General features: G+C 39.5%; 1 protein-coding gene and 1 pseudogene across 2 annotated transcripts; both read left to right on the top strand.

The window, feature by feature from the left end:
• The first annotated feature begins 498 nt into the window (after nucleotides 1–498).
• On the top strand, nucleotides 499–6,283 carry LOC144662693 (uncharacterized; annotated as a pseudogene). Its single transcript, XR_013572511.1, has 3 exons — nucleotides 499–1,185; nucleotides 2,760–2,789; nucleotides 4,922–6,283. The product of XR_013572511.1 is annotated as an uncharacterized LOC144662693 (transcript).
• A 2,800-nt stretch (nucleotides 6,284–9,083) lies between these two features.
• On the top strand, nucleotides 9,084–14,097 carry LOC144664121 (uncharacterized). The gene is made up of 3 exons (XM_078525248.1): nucleotides 9,084–9,275; nucleotides 11,073–11,558; nucleotides 12,190–14,097. The coding sequence occupies exons 1-3, from the start codon at nucleotides 9,084–9,086 to the stop codon at nucleotides 14,095–14,097; spliced, it is 2,586 nt and encodes an 861-aa protein (XP_078381374.1).
• The last annotated feature ends 1,721 nt before the right edge of the window (nucleotides 14,098–15,818 follow it).

Genomic DNA, 15,818 nt, shown 5'->3' with positions numbered 1-15,818 from the left:
GCGGGCCATAAATCGACGGGAAAAAGGTTAACGAAGATCCGTACGAATCGAGAAAACGAGGTTAAAAGATTTTTATTGCAGTATCTCTCGCTTTGGAGAAAGGAAAACATTTAAAAATCTCGCGGAGCGTGCCGTAGAATACGACCCGAAAAAATCGATCAATCACCGCACGCACCCAAGGTTTTAATATATATGAGGGTCTGATTAGTGTTACCAATTTCTCTAACCCTCTCACGAATTCCCGTCTGGGGGGACTCATCTTTGGACTGAGATTGTTAGAGGTTTGCCCCGGCAAATGACAATTTTAGAGCCTGGATCGTTGTTGATGAAAGCGTAACCTACGTTCTCAGTCGAAAAAGCAAGACCACCAAAAGACAGAGGAAGGATCTAAAATCTTCCAGAATCAAAATTTTAATTCACCTTTCTTGTTTAATATCAGTTATGAGAATTTAGTGGTATCCCCTTAGTTGATGATTTTCTATATTCTCCTTACCTGTCGACCTGAAAAAAGTGTTCATATTGCTAAGAGAAGTAAGTTTTTGATCATACTGGGAAGAGTGGCAAAGGAAAAATGGAGATATTCTGGCGCTGTCAGACAGTTTTTGTCTCATTTTATTTACACACATGGGAACATCACTTTGACAGGCTTCATGTTAGAGTTTACTTTTGCAGTTTAAAATATTCTCAAAGCAATATTTTCCTGTTGTTCACACTTCCAGGTACTGGTTTCTAAATGCTAAGTTACAATATTTGTTCAAAACTCATTTCTGATTCGACAAACATCGTTTGCCAATCTTCGATTGTTTGAGGCGGCCATTGAAAAACAATGAATTTGCGTCAAAAAGAGAACCGCTTCAAAGTGCTTCTTTTATGTGCTTGATTTGAAGGTGTCATTTCGTCAATTGGTGATAAATGAAAAGTTAAAAGTCGTTGCGTGGAGACTTCGTGAAGCTTTTCCGCACCAGGTTTGAAGTTTTTTTGAACAAAAACAAAACTATATTTCCGCTGTTTTTAACAATTTCTTGGTATTGATCGCGCTCGTTGGAGAACACGAGATAAGTTGAACGTTTCATCTCAACGATATTAAGGCGAATGAAAGATTAGAGGATTTATTTCCCGGATTTGTTTATCGTTCTGAAAACCAGCATGGCGGAGGCAAGGGAACGTTGGTTAAAGCTATTGAGGGTAAGAGCGAACTTTATGCGGTTCTTTCCTGTCATTTTTTTTTAATTTTTTTGTCAGTTGTTTTTGTATGTTTTTTGGTCTCTTAATCTAAGCTCTTCGTTTCTGTTCTGCTGGGTAAAATTGTGTACGCATGTTTTCCTTGACTTAAGCTTAGGGATTTAAGGATTTTTGAGTTCAATGTTTTAGTGATATATAACAAAGACTATTTGTAATCTTCACAACAAAGTGGAAACTGATTTCTCATACAATTTCGGTCTTGTCTTTGGGGATCTCTTGAATAATGTCCAATTTTATGATTTATTTGTTAAAATTGCAAGGTCGAAATGAAACATATTTTTATGTATAATTTAACTGATGAATACTTAAAGTAGTCATCACACATTTTGATTTCAATGTATAATAGTTGGAAATTTAATTTCTCGCGGAGTAGCCGAAGATTTCTTCTAGTTTTTAACTGAAAATATTGTTTTCGAGTTTTAAATTGATTACAAAAAGCTCCAAGTAAGGCTTGAATTGAGATAAGATGTTATTGACGGGACAGGAAAGCTCGTCGTTAAATTATACATTTTTAATGATAAAAAGTTGAAATTATTTGTTTATGAAGATGGTTGAGAAGACAGTAGCCATTGAGTGACCAATCATCGCACGTAATGAATCTTAAGTGTTCTCACTTGGTTCAAACCCTAATTGAAATTTTATTTAATGAGTGCACTAAAGTTCAATGATTTCCTTTATGATGTATGTCAATTAATCAAGATTTATTTCCGCAGGTTAATTTTTGGCTAACCACATACATAGTAAGCAACAAATAATTCGGCGTGGCGAAAACCATGACCTGAGTAAACGATCAAACCGTGCTAATAAAAAAATTGACTGCGCAGTTTTTAACGGATATAACGACCAAAACTTTATGGAATTGGACATTTCTATAAAAAAAAAAATTGACAGTACTTGTTCGTGATATAACGAATTTACGCTAACAATGAATATAATATCGGTGCCAGTGCCGGCAAAATGTTTTGGAAATTTAGTCAACCACATATAAACACTGAAATTCATTCTCAACAAATTAAAGAAGGAACAAACAAGAGACAATTTTGTTCATATTTTAGGACTCTTTGCTTTACAGTTTACATTTCTTTTTTGAAAAAAAGAGTGATTTAATTTGTCCAGTGGTTAGGGAAAGATCTTACGCTTTGCAAGCAAACTATATTTCGAAAAAAAATAAGCTAAACTTATTCGAGGTCGCTATGAAACGTATTTTGTCCCAATTCACCCTTAAAACCGCATCCTTTATTCTTTTTTTGTTTATTTCCTTTATATTGGTCTCGTTCGTCCTTAGTGAACCATTTATTCATATTTCCTTATAAGACAATACTATACAATGCATAACACGGCATGAGTAAGAACCCCTTATATGTATAACGACATTAGTTTCTGATAACAATCAACAGATAATGTAAAAGCAAAATTATAGTCAAAGCTCTTTGGGTCAAAAATTGCTATCCGTTTAACTGTTTTCGCCGGATTTTCCGTGTAGTAATATTTTGTCATCATGTCACTTTTCCTTTTAGGCTTGCACTCGGCGAAGAACTTATAAGAAGGTAAGTGACATTACATCGCTTCTTGTTTAATTTTTGTTTTTGTTTTTGTTTTTGTTTTTTTTGTTGTTGTTTTTGCCACTAGGAGACATGTCTTGGTTTTTCCACTGGCTGACTTTCTTGTCATGTCAATTCTGACGTGCAACTTCTCTCGCACCAAAATCTTTTCTGCGAAGTTAGCGAAAGAAAAATTCGAAGATTCCATTTCATTTCGGCATGAGTCGAGACAAGAAGCACGAAACATTATTCAGTGCCAGGAAACTATTAAAATAAGACGTGCGATAGACTGTGCGCGAAATTAAGCTCGTTTCCAGAGTTCTCCTCACCTCCCCAGTTGTGCGGAAGTGTACTGGGCACGAGACGGCTGGAGACGTTGTCTAGCAACCAAACTGGTTGTTGATTCAAGGAGATCCATGTCAAACAATATTTGGATTAGTGGTTTAATGTGTCATCCTGTTAACTACGAGAGTGAAAGAAAAAGTAACATCTATGGTGGGTTTTCCTCAATAGCCTTAGTTATGTTGAGAATTGCCGGCTGACCCCCTCTATCCTATCATTATTAAAAACATTGTTTTTCCTCGCTGTTTGACGTATTTCTGAGAGTTAATATTGCACCAAACTGGTAGCCCAAATCGACAATTTTCATTATTAATCCCGTTACTTATCTGCTTAAAAAAAATGGGCAACACTTCAAAGAGAAATTGAATGTCCATCACATGATTTTCCCGGCTTGGGATTTGTGAAGTGTTGACAGCGGTACCAAAGGTTGGTCACGATTGAAACTTTTTTGGGTGTCAAAAGAGCTAGGGATAGATTTCTGTTGTAAACAATCTGTTGCCTGCACAACAGCTTGAGGTTCAAAGGCCAAAACAATTCAGCTAGTAAACTTGGTCCACCACAATGCAATGTCTGGCATTATCACTGAAATTTTTGAACAACGGAATTACAGAACTAAAACAGGAAGGGTAAGTTCTGATCCGTTCTGATAGTTGGTTTAAACTCCTCGACTTTTTATACAACTGAGTGCGAATTTACTTCGATTCGCGCGAAAACAAAATATTATTGAAATCAGTATGAGAAAAATGTTATAAATGTCTGTTGATATCACGTCTAAGTTGAAAGCGTTTCATTTACTTTGACACAAAGCGGATGAGTTGGTTGCTAAAACTGAGAGTTATTAATGAATTAAACAGAGTTTGACAAAGTTCGCTTTAAGTCAGGAAGCCATTTTGGAGCGCTGTTTCTTAATTTACTTTTCAATCTTGGTCAAACTTCAACGTAGTCAGAAAATCACTCTCCAGTGGTCTTTTCTTTAATTAAACAGATAAAATTTTAAGCTTTCCATTACTCGATCTTTAATTATTTTTTCTGTTTATTCAACGTACATTTATGTACATCAGTTCGTAACATTAAAGCAATTTTCGAGTTTAAATGATCTTACTAGGTCAAACGCGGGGCAAGGTTGTTTTCATCAAGACACGCTTTTGAAAAACTATCGCATCGGAGCTAAAATTATCAGGTCTGAGATACACCAATAAGAAAGCAAGGTTTATTTTTTATTTGCTCGAGAAACCAGCTTATTTGAACTAAAAAATATTTCACTATTCATAACCAGAAAAAAAAAACATCTGTTTTTTCGCTTAGTGACTGTAATTTCATTTGAAGAAAGCATCGTTCATTATCTTCATTGATCGTTCTAAGACGTGACAATTGTGCTTTTTTGACATTTTGAAGCACTCAGCCTTTGCCCTGCTCCACACATTCCTGTTTCTCAGGTTTCGCGACGATTGTGAAACAGTCCAAAGACTAAAGAGGATTTTTAAGCTCACGTTTCACAATACTTAAAAATATCGTCAGGTCATTCGGCTTTCTGGAAGCCAACATGCCGATAAATTGGCTTCAAATCCTAAGAATTCTGGTGGGATTTTATCGATAGCATTTCAGCATTTGGTGCGAAGAAACAATCTACAATAATCGACGTAGAGAAGTTTTTAAGAGGAAAAGATTTGGCATCAACAGAAAATATGCGTTCGTCGCGAGCGAAAAGCAAACATCCGTTTTTTAGCATTTTTCCACGGATAAAAATTGGAAAGAAGTCAAAACGCTGGGCTGAAGAAATTTATGTTTTTCCACAGAGCCGGGCAGTGTCAGAGACGAACATGCTGATAAACCTCAACCGAGATATTGGACGCTTACGATGAAAATTTGAAAGCTGACTCGGTGATCGTGGAAAACGCTACGTTAAAGACCGCCAAGACGATACATCGCCTCGATAGAAAAGACAGACATCAAGACGTTCAAGATGCTTGTCAAATACACGATTTATCTCTCAAGGAATCGTTTCTGAAAAGTTGCGAGCATCTTGGCATTCCTCCCCTTGCAATGACATACTTCCTCGACAGAATGGCATCCGGGGATACGGAGCTGATCATGAGGAATCTTGGGATAGGTCCAACCGGCGCTGTAGCGGTCGCCGAGGCTTTGGCGCGAAACAAGTCGGTCACGCGACTCGACCTGTCACTCAACAACATCCAAGACAAGGGCGCCGCCGCCGTTGCTAAGCTACTTGAAGTAAACAGTCTTATCAATGATCTGAACCTATCCGAGAATAAAATTGGCAAAGATGGCGCTGAGGCCCTTGGAAACATGCTGACTGTAAACGACAGTTTAGTGAGAATTGATATTTCGCGTAATGGGTTAACTGACGATGATATTCAATTTTTTAGCAATGTCTTGCAAACTGAAGACTCGCTTGCTGCGTTGGATTTGAGTCATAACACTTTCGGTATTACCGGTGGTGAATATCTCGGTGAAATGATCGGACGGAACACTTCCTTGCGAGAATTAAATTTGGGTTGGAACCGTTTAGGAGACGAAGGAGTTAAAGAAATTTGCACAGGTTTAAAGGAGAACAGAACGTTGGAAAAGTTAGATTTGTGTTGGAACGAGATTGGCCACGAAGGCGCGAGATGTGTGGCAGAATCATTGGAAAACAATGGCAAGATTCTTGAGCTTGACTTAAACAACAACCGTATAACTGACCGGGGAATGGAAAAAATTGCGAGAAGCCTGGAACTCAATGAAACACTAAAAGTTGTCAAAATCGGTTACAATCTCGTCACCGCAGAAGGCGCATGCGCGCTACTGCGGTCGCTGCTGAAAAATTCCGGAAGCGCAGTGGAAGAGGTGCGCATGGCGGAAGTGGAGATAAACGCTGACATTAAAGAATTGTACTGCAGATTGAAGAATCGTAAACCACGATTTCAACTTCTAGAATTGTCCACTGCTAGTGGTGAATTTTATCATTTTGTCAAACCTCAGAATGCCATGATGGTGCTCGATGATTATTTAAAGAGAAACAAACTGACTTTTCATCGGTGTCGCAGTATCGAAGAAGAGGAAGACTAAACATTATACTTCTCGCTAGCTAGCATAGTAGGCCTAACAGGGTGGAAAAGCGAGAGAAATATAGGGCTGTCCACAATCTTTGACAAACTTCGCTATCCGGAAGTTCGAAAATGTACGGACGTCCGTATGGCCTTCGAACACTTGGACAGTCTTCTGAATCTTCGGTCTGATTCAGTGCACGTTGCTCGGGAAAGTTGTTCGGATTGAGTTGCCAAAAAGTTGCAGCAAACTTGTGGACAGCCCTAAGAGAAAAATGTACCATCCTTTTTCACCGCGGTTTCGCCTCTTTCCCTCACTGATTAGGCCTGTAATGAATCTGTTATGCAAGCTAGCATGGAAGTCTAAATTGTACGTGGCTGCCAAGAGAGGGACCGGAACGTGGAGGGGAGGGGCGGGGGGGGGGGGGGGGGGGGGTGCTAGCTGAAAATATAAACCAACACATCCTCACGAGTGTTATCAAGATGTGTTAAACACAAAATCCTTAAAGAATCACAATTCACAATGTGTTCTGTGAAGAATTGCGTGATAGTTACAATACAAAGAGAATGAAAATGACTCCGAGTATGTTTATTGTGTCAGAGTATTCTGACAACAAATGACAAAACTAAGTTTTGAAAAAGCTATATTTCGATATGAACTGTACCATCATCAGACTGAAAACAAATTTCCGTCTGATCATGGTATATTTCATACCGAAATATAACATTTTCAAAACTTATTTTTGTTATTTGTTTCTAAATATTCTGACACAGTCGTGAACATACTTGGAGAGTATCTTTCGTTCTCTAAGAACTGCGTCTGAGGTAGAAAAAGACGTCAGCTTTTGATATAGCTTGAAACGTCTCAAGCTATCTCGGTACCTATAATAAAATCATGTACTATAACACAATAGAAAGTGATGTTGTAATAAGAGTGGCCGGAATGGGCTTTAACACGTCACTATTGTTAGTGCGCATCTTTTATGCGGAATCGTCTCTATTAGCCTAAAATGTCAGTCGCTCCTGCAGGTCCCTCAACTCAAATCCTCGTAAGAGAGAGTCTTCTCTGCTTAGTAAACGGGTTGAGAAACTAATGAAGACTCACCTGACATTGTAGCAACATCTCCATCCACATCTTCCTTTATTGTTGTCATATAAAACAACCCACGTGTCTAATAGACGCCACTAATAGAACCCTCTCATTCCTGACCTCGACTTGTAATTTCTTCCAAACGATAGCGATAGCAAGGGGCGATACAATTCTTTTAAATAAGTTTTTTGGTGTTGCCTTTGGCTGGAATTCTCATTATGAACTAAAAAACCGTTGACCAACAATCCAATTCTTTCAGCTGCATTGTAAGAAATGAGTAGAGGTTGGTTTGGAGAATGTGTAGGTTGAATTATCAAGATCAGCATGAAGACTCTGATAATTAATTAAGCGCGTGAGCACAGCTGCCGGAGTTTCAAATGATATTCAGTCTGCGCGATTTTCTAAAGCGTGAAATGAAAAAAAAAATGTAGATAAATAATTGGATTTCGTTGTTTAAAAGAAATTTAGCTAGAGTTATACAAAAACAATAAGATTATTCGCTCTCTGTTTTTTTGGGGGGGGGCCTTTTCATCTATCAACTAATAAAGAAATAAGAACTTTTAAAAAGAGTACTGAATGCTGAGGGGGGAGGGGGAAAAAAAAAAAAGGAAAAAAAAAAGAGGGGGGGGCCAAGAGGGGAGGGAGGAAAAAGAGGGGGGATCGGAGGAAAAGGTGGGGGGGAGGGGTGGAGGGGGGGGGGGGGAGGAGGGGGTTTGCCACCGGGGGGGAGGTGGTTAATGTTGGGGAAGAGAGGGTAGAGTGGAGGGAACGGATAAAAGGCCCTATTCTCCCAGAGGAGACATAAGGAAGCAGATGACTGAATGCTGAAACGTTCTTTCTTAGTGAACAGTTTGGCTCGAGTAAAACTTTACCCAAGCTAGTCGTAGGCCAAGTTAACTATATTTCCTTCTACTTCGATACAATAGCTACAAAACATTGGTTGTATTCGCAATACGGTTTGCCCTTGAATTGCAAAATTATTCTTGCACACAGATCTCCCTCACTTAAAGTAAAACTCTCAAAACAAGCCTCCACTCGTGTGGCGTTCCTTTAAAAAAAGTAATGTGTTTGCGCTCCGTGTTAAAGCGCTTGGGGAACTATAACATTACAATGCTGTGTGAAAAGTTTTGTCTCTTTGTTTTAGAGGTGGCAAATCGTGCCGTTGAGCTATAGTTGTGTGGCAAAAGATAGCCTTTCCCTAACGTATATTTTGTTTGTTCATTTTGCCAAAATTGATGCACCAGTAACTACTCATCGAGAAACAAATGGCCTTCTAAACTATACAGTGAGTAGCCATGAACGTAAAATGCATTATTGTGTAATTGGCTGTCCTTTGAAAATCAAAAAGAGTCGCGATGCATGTTTAGAAGCTCTTTAATTTGATGTGTTTATGTTGATCTATGTTTGTGTTTACATTCATCACTAGTAACCAATCAGAAACGATCTTTGCTAATCAAATGTTTATTACAAACAAATTAAGCTCAAAGCGTCAAGCGACCGGAGGTAGACAACACTAGACGCGCCAAATCTTATGGGACCATACCTTTTGTTCTCTCTAACTTCAATGTACTCGCGAACAATTGTTGCTAAGAGTGACTATTGAAAAGTTGGTTTTATAAGTTAAGCCAAATTAGCGTCCTTTAACAAAAAAAAAATAAAACAGTCTGCCTTCTTCGCTTCTAATCAGCTGTACGTTTAGAATGTAGCTAGCATACAAAACGCGTTTAGCTTGGTTAAGACTGCTAAGAACTTTTAAGAACTTTCCGTTTGATGGATACCCTTTGAAGAACGAAGCCCGCCTTGGCGCTGTCAGACAGAAAGATGTCTCGTTTCTCCCGAGTGGAATCTCTGGAAGAAACAAGCTTCACGAACTCAATCGAGCGGTCAGTCGGAGCGGCAGATGCGACTTTGCAGCATCTTGCTTCAGCAAAGGAAACGTTTGGTGATCTGGAAGCAGCTTATCGAACTTTTAAACACGAGCTGGAAATTGTAAAAACCGAACATGCCACACAGGTAAGGAAAAGCTTGCATTCTGTAATTGACTACTGAGAGGTCAAAAAACCGTGCCTTTTGCCAGTATTGCACAATCCCTAACGGATAGGTTGTTAGTTTCTTGGCCAATATGGGTCGCGGCTTCTTGCTACCCTCTGGTCTCGTAGCTTATGTTAGAATAGCAACGTAAAGGCCAGACCAAACGGAGACGCAAGAAACCCAGGTTTTTAACTTGCGTCCCTGCGTCTCCATTTGCCAGGACTTACATGCACTTGTGCTGACTTGCGATGACTTGGTTAACTTTGGTCAAGATCAAATTTGCACGCAAGTCAACGCAAGTTTTTCATCAATTCGCCACCCAAAGTCTTCTGTTTGCTTCAAGTACTGATTGCAGCGCGCACAGTAGCATGAAATGGTTTTGACAACTCAGTTGCGTGTCTTGCGGTCCGTTTGGCCAGCGAACTTAATATTTATAATCTGTACGCAAGTTCAACTTGCGACTACTCGTCCACTTGCGTTACCGTTTGGCCAGGTCTTAACGCTCAGTCAATTATGGGGTCGTGTGTTCAAATTCTGCCGAAGTCATAGAGTTTTTTTGCCTCGCGTGGCCTCATTCCCTTTACTGTGATTAATTCACATCCAAGGAATTTAGATGGTTAACGCTTATTGTTAACACTCTATTTTACCCATACTATCATTTCGTTCCTTCTGAAATGTTTGCTGAGTATTGCCTTGGCGTGGTACGCCTGCAAGTTTTCACAAATGTTTTGCTATGGACAAAGTGAAGTCTAATTATCTGGACGAAAACTTCTAAAGCTAAGTGCACCGTGCCTAATTAAGAAGTACCAATCAATAAGTGAATTGAACGGTACAAATTGATATTGTGCATTGTCTGGCATTCCATGCTTTGAAGTATCATGCAACTCGGACTAGACTTTCCTTTTTCGAATTTTCCTTCTCTGAGCGCTGGTGGAAAGTGCAATTTTCATTGATGACATTAATTCTAATAAACACACTCAAGTTTAAAATACAATGCCTGCATGCAATCTTTCATTACAGCTGCGCCATTGTCTTTTTCTCCATTAGGCCTATAAGAACTGTGTTCATTCATTTCATTTTCAATTAAGAAGTGAAACTTGTTTTGATTTTTTGCACGCAGTTTTAAGGACGCGATCACCATACTCCTAGCGTTTTTTATTCTAAAAGTTTGGTTTAACTGTTAACCGTGCAAAACTAAATAAAGAGGCGTAAACGCAAATGAAAACAGGAATTATACAATGCTGTAGTAATCATAAAAGAATCTGGGTCTCCGGGGAACTATAGCCCTTCTGAGAATAATAGAGGTTGTATTAAAGGTCGCACGAAAACAGCTTATTTTCGCTTATTATAGTTTTGGATTCCTTGTCGAGTCGTGGATAGATTGGATATACTGTCAAATGTTACGGATATAAAACCGTAATAAACGTTTCGGCACAGACAGTCTCTTGGTTACATTTATTGAAAGCGTGTCAGAAAGTTGTATGTCGTGTCGAACAGTGCAATATCACGAACAATCTTCGACCGAGTACGTATTGAGCAATTTTCACTTAACAAACCGTCGTGAAAGTATGTCATTTATTGAATATAGGGGGGGGGGGGGCATGAAAACTTTGAATATCATATTTTACGCTCTTTATCAACAGCGCATAATTCTTCATTACTTCGCAAGCCTGTAGCTTGACAAACTTTTTTCTACCAGCTGTAGCAAACGATAGTACGGACATAACTACAGAGTTGTTTCCAGTATTAAAACGATTTTTTTTCCATAATTGTATTTAGGTCAACCAACTTCAAACCAGAATAGAGAATCTTCAAAAGGCGAAGGGAGCATTAGACGATCAACTGAGCGAGTCAAAAGCCGAATGCAAAAAATACCAGGAAGAACTGGTGACAATTAAACGCACCCTAGCAGAGAGAGACTGGGAGAAAGAGAACCTTGAGCGGGAAGTGGCGTCATGTAAGAACGTCACCAATGTCGTACAAAAGGAAAAGGAAGAGCTGGAAAAAGAGTTTGCTCATCTTCAGCGAGAACTGTCTTCTAGTTCCACAGTGCTTGTCCACAGCAATGCAGAGGAGAATGAGCAACTGCTTGCAGCGAAGCAAGAAGCGGCCCAATGGGAAGAAAGCTATAATTGTTTACTTCAGGAAAAGGAAGTATTTCAGAACGAGTTTTTGGAGTTACAAGATAAACTGGCTGGGATACAAGCAGAGTACGAGAAGTCACAGAGGGAGCTAATGAATTGCAACAAAAATTATAGCATTAAGGTGAGTGAAGTTTATCATCTTGCCGTGAGCTAAGTTTGCAGAGAGAGCAAAACTTCTCATGCTACATGTAGTCTAGATTGGAAGGAGTGAATCTTTGCCGTCTTCTTGGGGCGTAAGCTGAGTTTGAAATGAAATGTACCTTATGTAGGATATGGTCAAAACAACGTCCCATCTCTCTCCGAATTATTCGAAAATCTTAGAAAAAAACTATAGTATCTTCAGAAATGTTAGAAAATCATTGAAAACAAATGACCTTTGGACAGTTATGGAGGATTTCTAAATGAAGTCGAAAATCTTCGGCCGATCCGTCTTCACATACCGTAGATATCCCACTCGCGACTTGACTTCTTTGTATACACATTCCTTTGTTGCGTATGCTGAGAATCAAGTCACTCGTTAGATAGTTTTTGTCAAAAACCACTCAAAAGCCAGTTGTATTACTAGTTGGTATACCATGCTTATACTGGCAAATTATATTCGTTGGAATACACCTAATAAAAAAAAATTTTTTTTTTCCAAAAAAAAAAAAAAAAAAAAAACAAAAAAAAAAAAAATTTCTCTTGCCAACCAGCTTAACCTTTCTATTATGTTATGAATTCTCATATATCATTTAACCTTTTTATCAACATAGGTTTCTAAACTGGAAATGCAACTACAAAACACAACAAAACAAAGAGAAAATTTTAAGACACAACTTGTGGAATCACGCGAGGAACTTCGCAAAAACAAAGAAACTCATTCTCTGCTGCAGAAGGACATTTTTGAGGTACAAAAAGAAGCTGAGGACTCAAAAGGAGAACTCGCAACTAAAACGCGCCAAGTTGAAAAGTTAGAAACAGCCAACAAAGATCTCTTGTCCAAGATTGAAGATCTGAAAGAGCAGTTGTCTAAGCAGAGAATGTCTATAGAATTGCACGCAACCCAAAGTAAAGTCGTTGAAACTGAAATGAACTTGTCGCAAGTAAAAATCACTGAGCTAGACACCAGTCTACAATCAGCCAAAAATGAGAGAGATGATCTTCAAAGAGAGCTATTTGCTGTTTCAAGCAAACTGGTGACCATGGAAGAGGCTAACAAGAAGAGTTTGGACAAAGTTGCAGAACTAGACATGGAGAATTCTAGATTGCGCGATAATATTGCTGGACTGGAATCTGAGATGTTTGCCCAGGGTAGGAAATTCTCACAGTTCGAACCCACCTACGCCCAGGCTAGAGATGAAATCGAACAGCTTACTGTTAAACTCGAAGAATCTTCAATTAGAATTAGTCAACTGGAATCCAGCTACGAAACAGCAATCCGTGAGAGAGACGATCTTACAGAGGAACTTGCGCTATCCGAGCGGAGACTAACAGAAACGAAATTCCTATTGCAGAAAACTGAAGATGTAAGCAACGAAGTGGAACAAAAGATGGCAGCTATGAAAAGCCAGATGTTCAAGTGCGAAGGCCAAATAGAAAGCGCTTCTAAGCAGAAGTCAAGCTTAAAAGCCGAACTAGAGGAAGAACGATCGAAGGTCACCAGACTGAAGAAAAAGCTTGCCAAGGCACAGAGTCGGCATGAGGAGTTCCAGAGAAACGTAGACTTTAACAAAAAAGAGTCCAGTAACAAAGATAAAATCATCGAGGATCTCAGAGCATCAGTGGCAGCATACGAGCTGAAGACTGAATCTTTGTTCAGTGAAGTTAGCAAGCTTCAAGCTCAGATGGAGATCACAGAAGAAGAAAAAAGAGAATTGCAAGAAGAAACATTGGATGCGGAGAAGAGAATTCGAGATGTAACTGTCGACAATCGACAGAGTTCAGAAGAAAACGAGAAATTGAATCTTGAAATTCAGGGCTTTTACAAGAGGTTATCGGAGCTGCAAGCCTCTTTTAACACATGCGAGCATGAGAAGTACGATTTCCAACACCAAGCCATGGCCTTGCAGCAAAAGGTTACTAAATTGGAGGCTGAGCTCGATGAAACCATTAATCAACGTTCTGTGTACGAGGTTAGAGTGCAGGAATTCACTGCCACTAATAATACTATCAGCCAAGAAGTTGCTTTGCTTAAAACTCAACTCCTCGAGCAACAGCGCATCAACGACAATCTTCGCAAGGAGATAGCAGAGGGCGAAGCGTCGTCAAAACAACTTCACGAAAAATTGAATGCTTTAAACGTTGACTTTGATGCTTGCCGTGAAGAGCTGAAAAACATGAAGGGAATGCGAGAGATGAGTGAGAAGGAGAAGAAAATGTTGCACAACCAACTTATGATCAAACAAGAGGAACATTCTAGGGCGCAAGGCTTGTACGAAACAACATTGAAACGCAAAGAACAGATTGAAACAGAACTTAATGAGGCACAGAAACGTATGGCTAACATGGAGTCGAGTCTTAAGAGGTCTGTAGCCGCTGACAAGGCTAGAGAACTGGATCACGAACGTTCGCGGTCAACTGAACTTGCCAAACAATTGGCGTCGTACAAAAGCAAAGTCAGCTCGCTCGAGTCTAATCAGCTCTTACAAAGAACGACATACAAGGTGTTCTTGATGAGTTAGAAGAAGCAGAAAACAAAATGTCGATTTTGAGACAGGAACTAGAAGAAGCAGTTGCAAACAAGGAGGAACGAGAGCAAAAATTAAACACTTTAGAGAAACGGAACTCAGAGCTTGAGCAGGAGGTTTTGACTTGTAGACAGATAAAAGACAAAGCAGAAGAAGAGCTTCATATAATGCGCACTCGAATTGCAAAGTATGAGGCACAAATTGAGACCATCCAAGATCAAAGAACGCAGCTTAAAGACCAGCTGGATGTGATCAACACAAAACTAATTTGTGACAAGGAGAACATTATGCGATTGGAAAGCAAGGTTATCGAAGAGAAGAAGATTAACGAGACTGTAAATAAAGCAATTGTCCGTAAAGATCAACTCGTGGAAGAGCTTCAGATGAAGATCAGATCTGCAGAGGCGGAATTAGAGAAGGGAAAAAGCGAGCTGATGTCCTTCAAGGTGACAACTGAAGGACTGCGGGCGGAGAAAAACAAATACGAAGAAAGACTTGCTTCATACAGAGAGAAAATGGAAAAGCGCGAGGAAGAGGTGTTTGCACTAAGGGACTCGGTCATGAAACTGGAACAAGAAATAAGTACTTCAAATTTTAAGATTATCAGCCTGGAGTCACAGTTGTCCAACCTTCAACTCGACAAAGATGACTACAAAACCCAGTGGGAAGGTTCTCAAACCGGCATCGTTAAGATGAAAAAGGAATTAAAGGTTTGTCAAAGTCAAGTTGATGAAAAGAACAAAGCTTGCGAAAGTTTGAGCTTGGAGTTAAAAGAAAAAGAAATGGCATTGGAGAAAGCGATTAACGACAAGGTTGCCTTGGAAACGGAGATGAACGCCTTGCAGCAAGACCTAGATTCTATGACGCTTAGCTATGAAAGAAGTCAGTCAAGAACCAGAGAGCTCGAAGATAGCTTAGATGAGGCTAATGCGAGCATCTCAAGGCTCGAGCTAAGCAGTTTCCGTGATGTAAGTGGAGAACTTGACAAGTCGTCCGATGAGAAGGTTTGGGAAGTTGAAGCTCTGTACAAGCAAAGTCAAGAGAGAGAAAGAGCGCTGAGACAAAAAATCGATGACCATAGGAACACGATTAAAAGGCTTGAGTCAGATAATAAAAATGCACAGCAAGAAAGTCTGGAATACAGCCGCGAGAACAGCATTCTTCAAAAGAAAATACAGGAGTATGAGTTGGCAATTGAGAAGAACGACCAAGAGAAGAAAAATCTGAAAGAAGAAATGATCACTTTACACGGTAAATTGGCCGACCTCGAGGTAAAACATGATTATGAAATCCGCGAGAAGGATTCTGTCAAACGCCAACTTGAGAGTGCTCTCCAAAGAGTAACGAGTTGCCGCGAAGAGTTTTTGAAGAACGATAAACAGCTTATAGAGCAAAGAATCGGGGCAGACGTCATGAAGAAAGAAATGGACGAGAAAGAGATTTTAATTGATCAGTTAAAAGCTAGCAAACTCTACTTAGAGGAAAGCATCCAAACCCTGAGACACACTTTAGTGGCATCTCGCGAAGACTGTGAAAGAGCGAAGATCGAGAAAGAACAATTACAGCACGAGATTTTAACCCTTGCATCGTCCAATACTGACTATGAAACGCGAATTCAAAAATTGGCTCTTGAAAGTGAACGACTTAAAGCTGAGTATCAGTCTTCTATGGTAAAAGTTACGTCACTGGAACATCAAATAATGGAACAAAACCGC

The sequence above is a fragment of the Oculina patagonica genome, chromosome 8 (genome assembly GCF_052425735.1).
Source record: "Oculina patagonica isolate OP01 chromosome 8, crgOcupat, whole genome shotgun sequence".
NCBI classification, from domain to species: Eukaryota; Metazoa; Cnidaria; class Anthozoa; order Scleractinia; family Oculinidae; genus Oculina; species Oculina patagonica.
Note: the sequence above shows the minus strand (reverse complement) of the source record. Positions and strands in the feature narration are given on the sequence as shown.

Coding starts and splice junctions, on each gene's coding strand:
- LOC144664121 (XM_078525248.1), top strand. CDS start 9,084: ATGTCTCGTTTCTCCCGAGTGGAATCTCTGGAAGAAACAAGCTTCACG. Junction 9,276..11,072: donor AAACCGAACATGCCACACAG/GTAAGGAAAAGC, acceptor AATTGTATTTAG/GTCAACCAACTTCAAACCAG. Junction 11,559..12,189: donor ACAAAAATTATAGCATTAAG/GTGAGTGAAGTT, acceptor TTATCAACATAG/GTTTCTAAACTGGAAATGCA.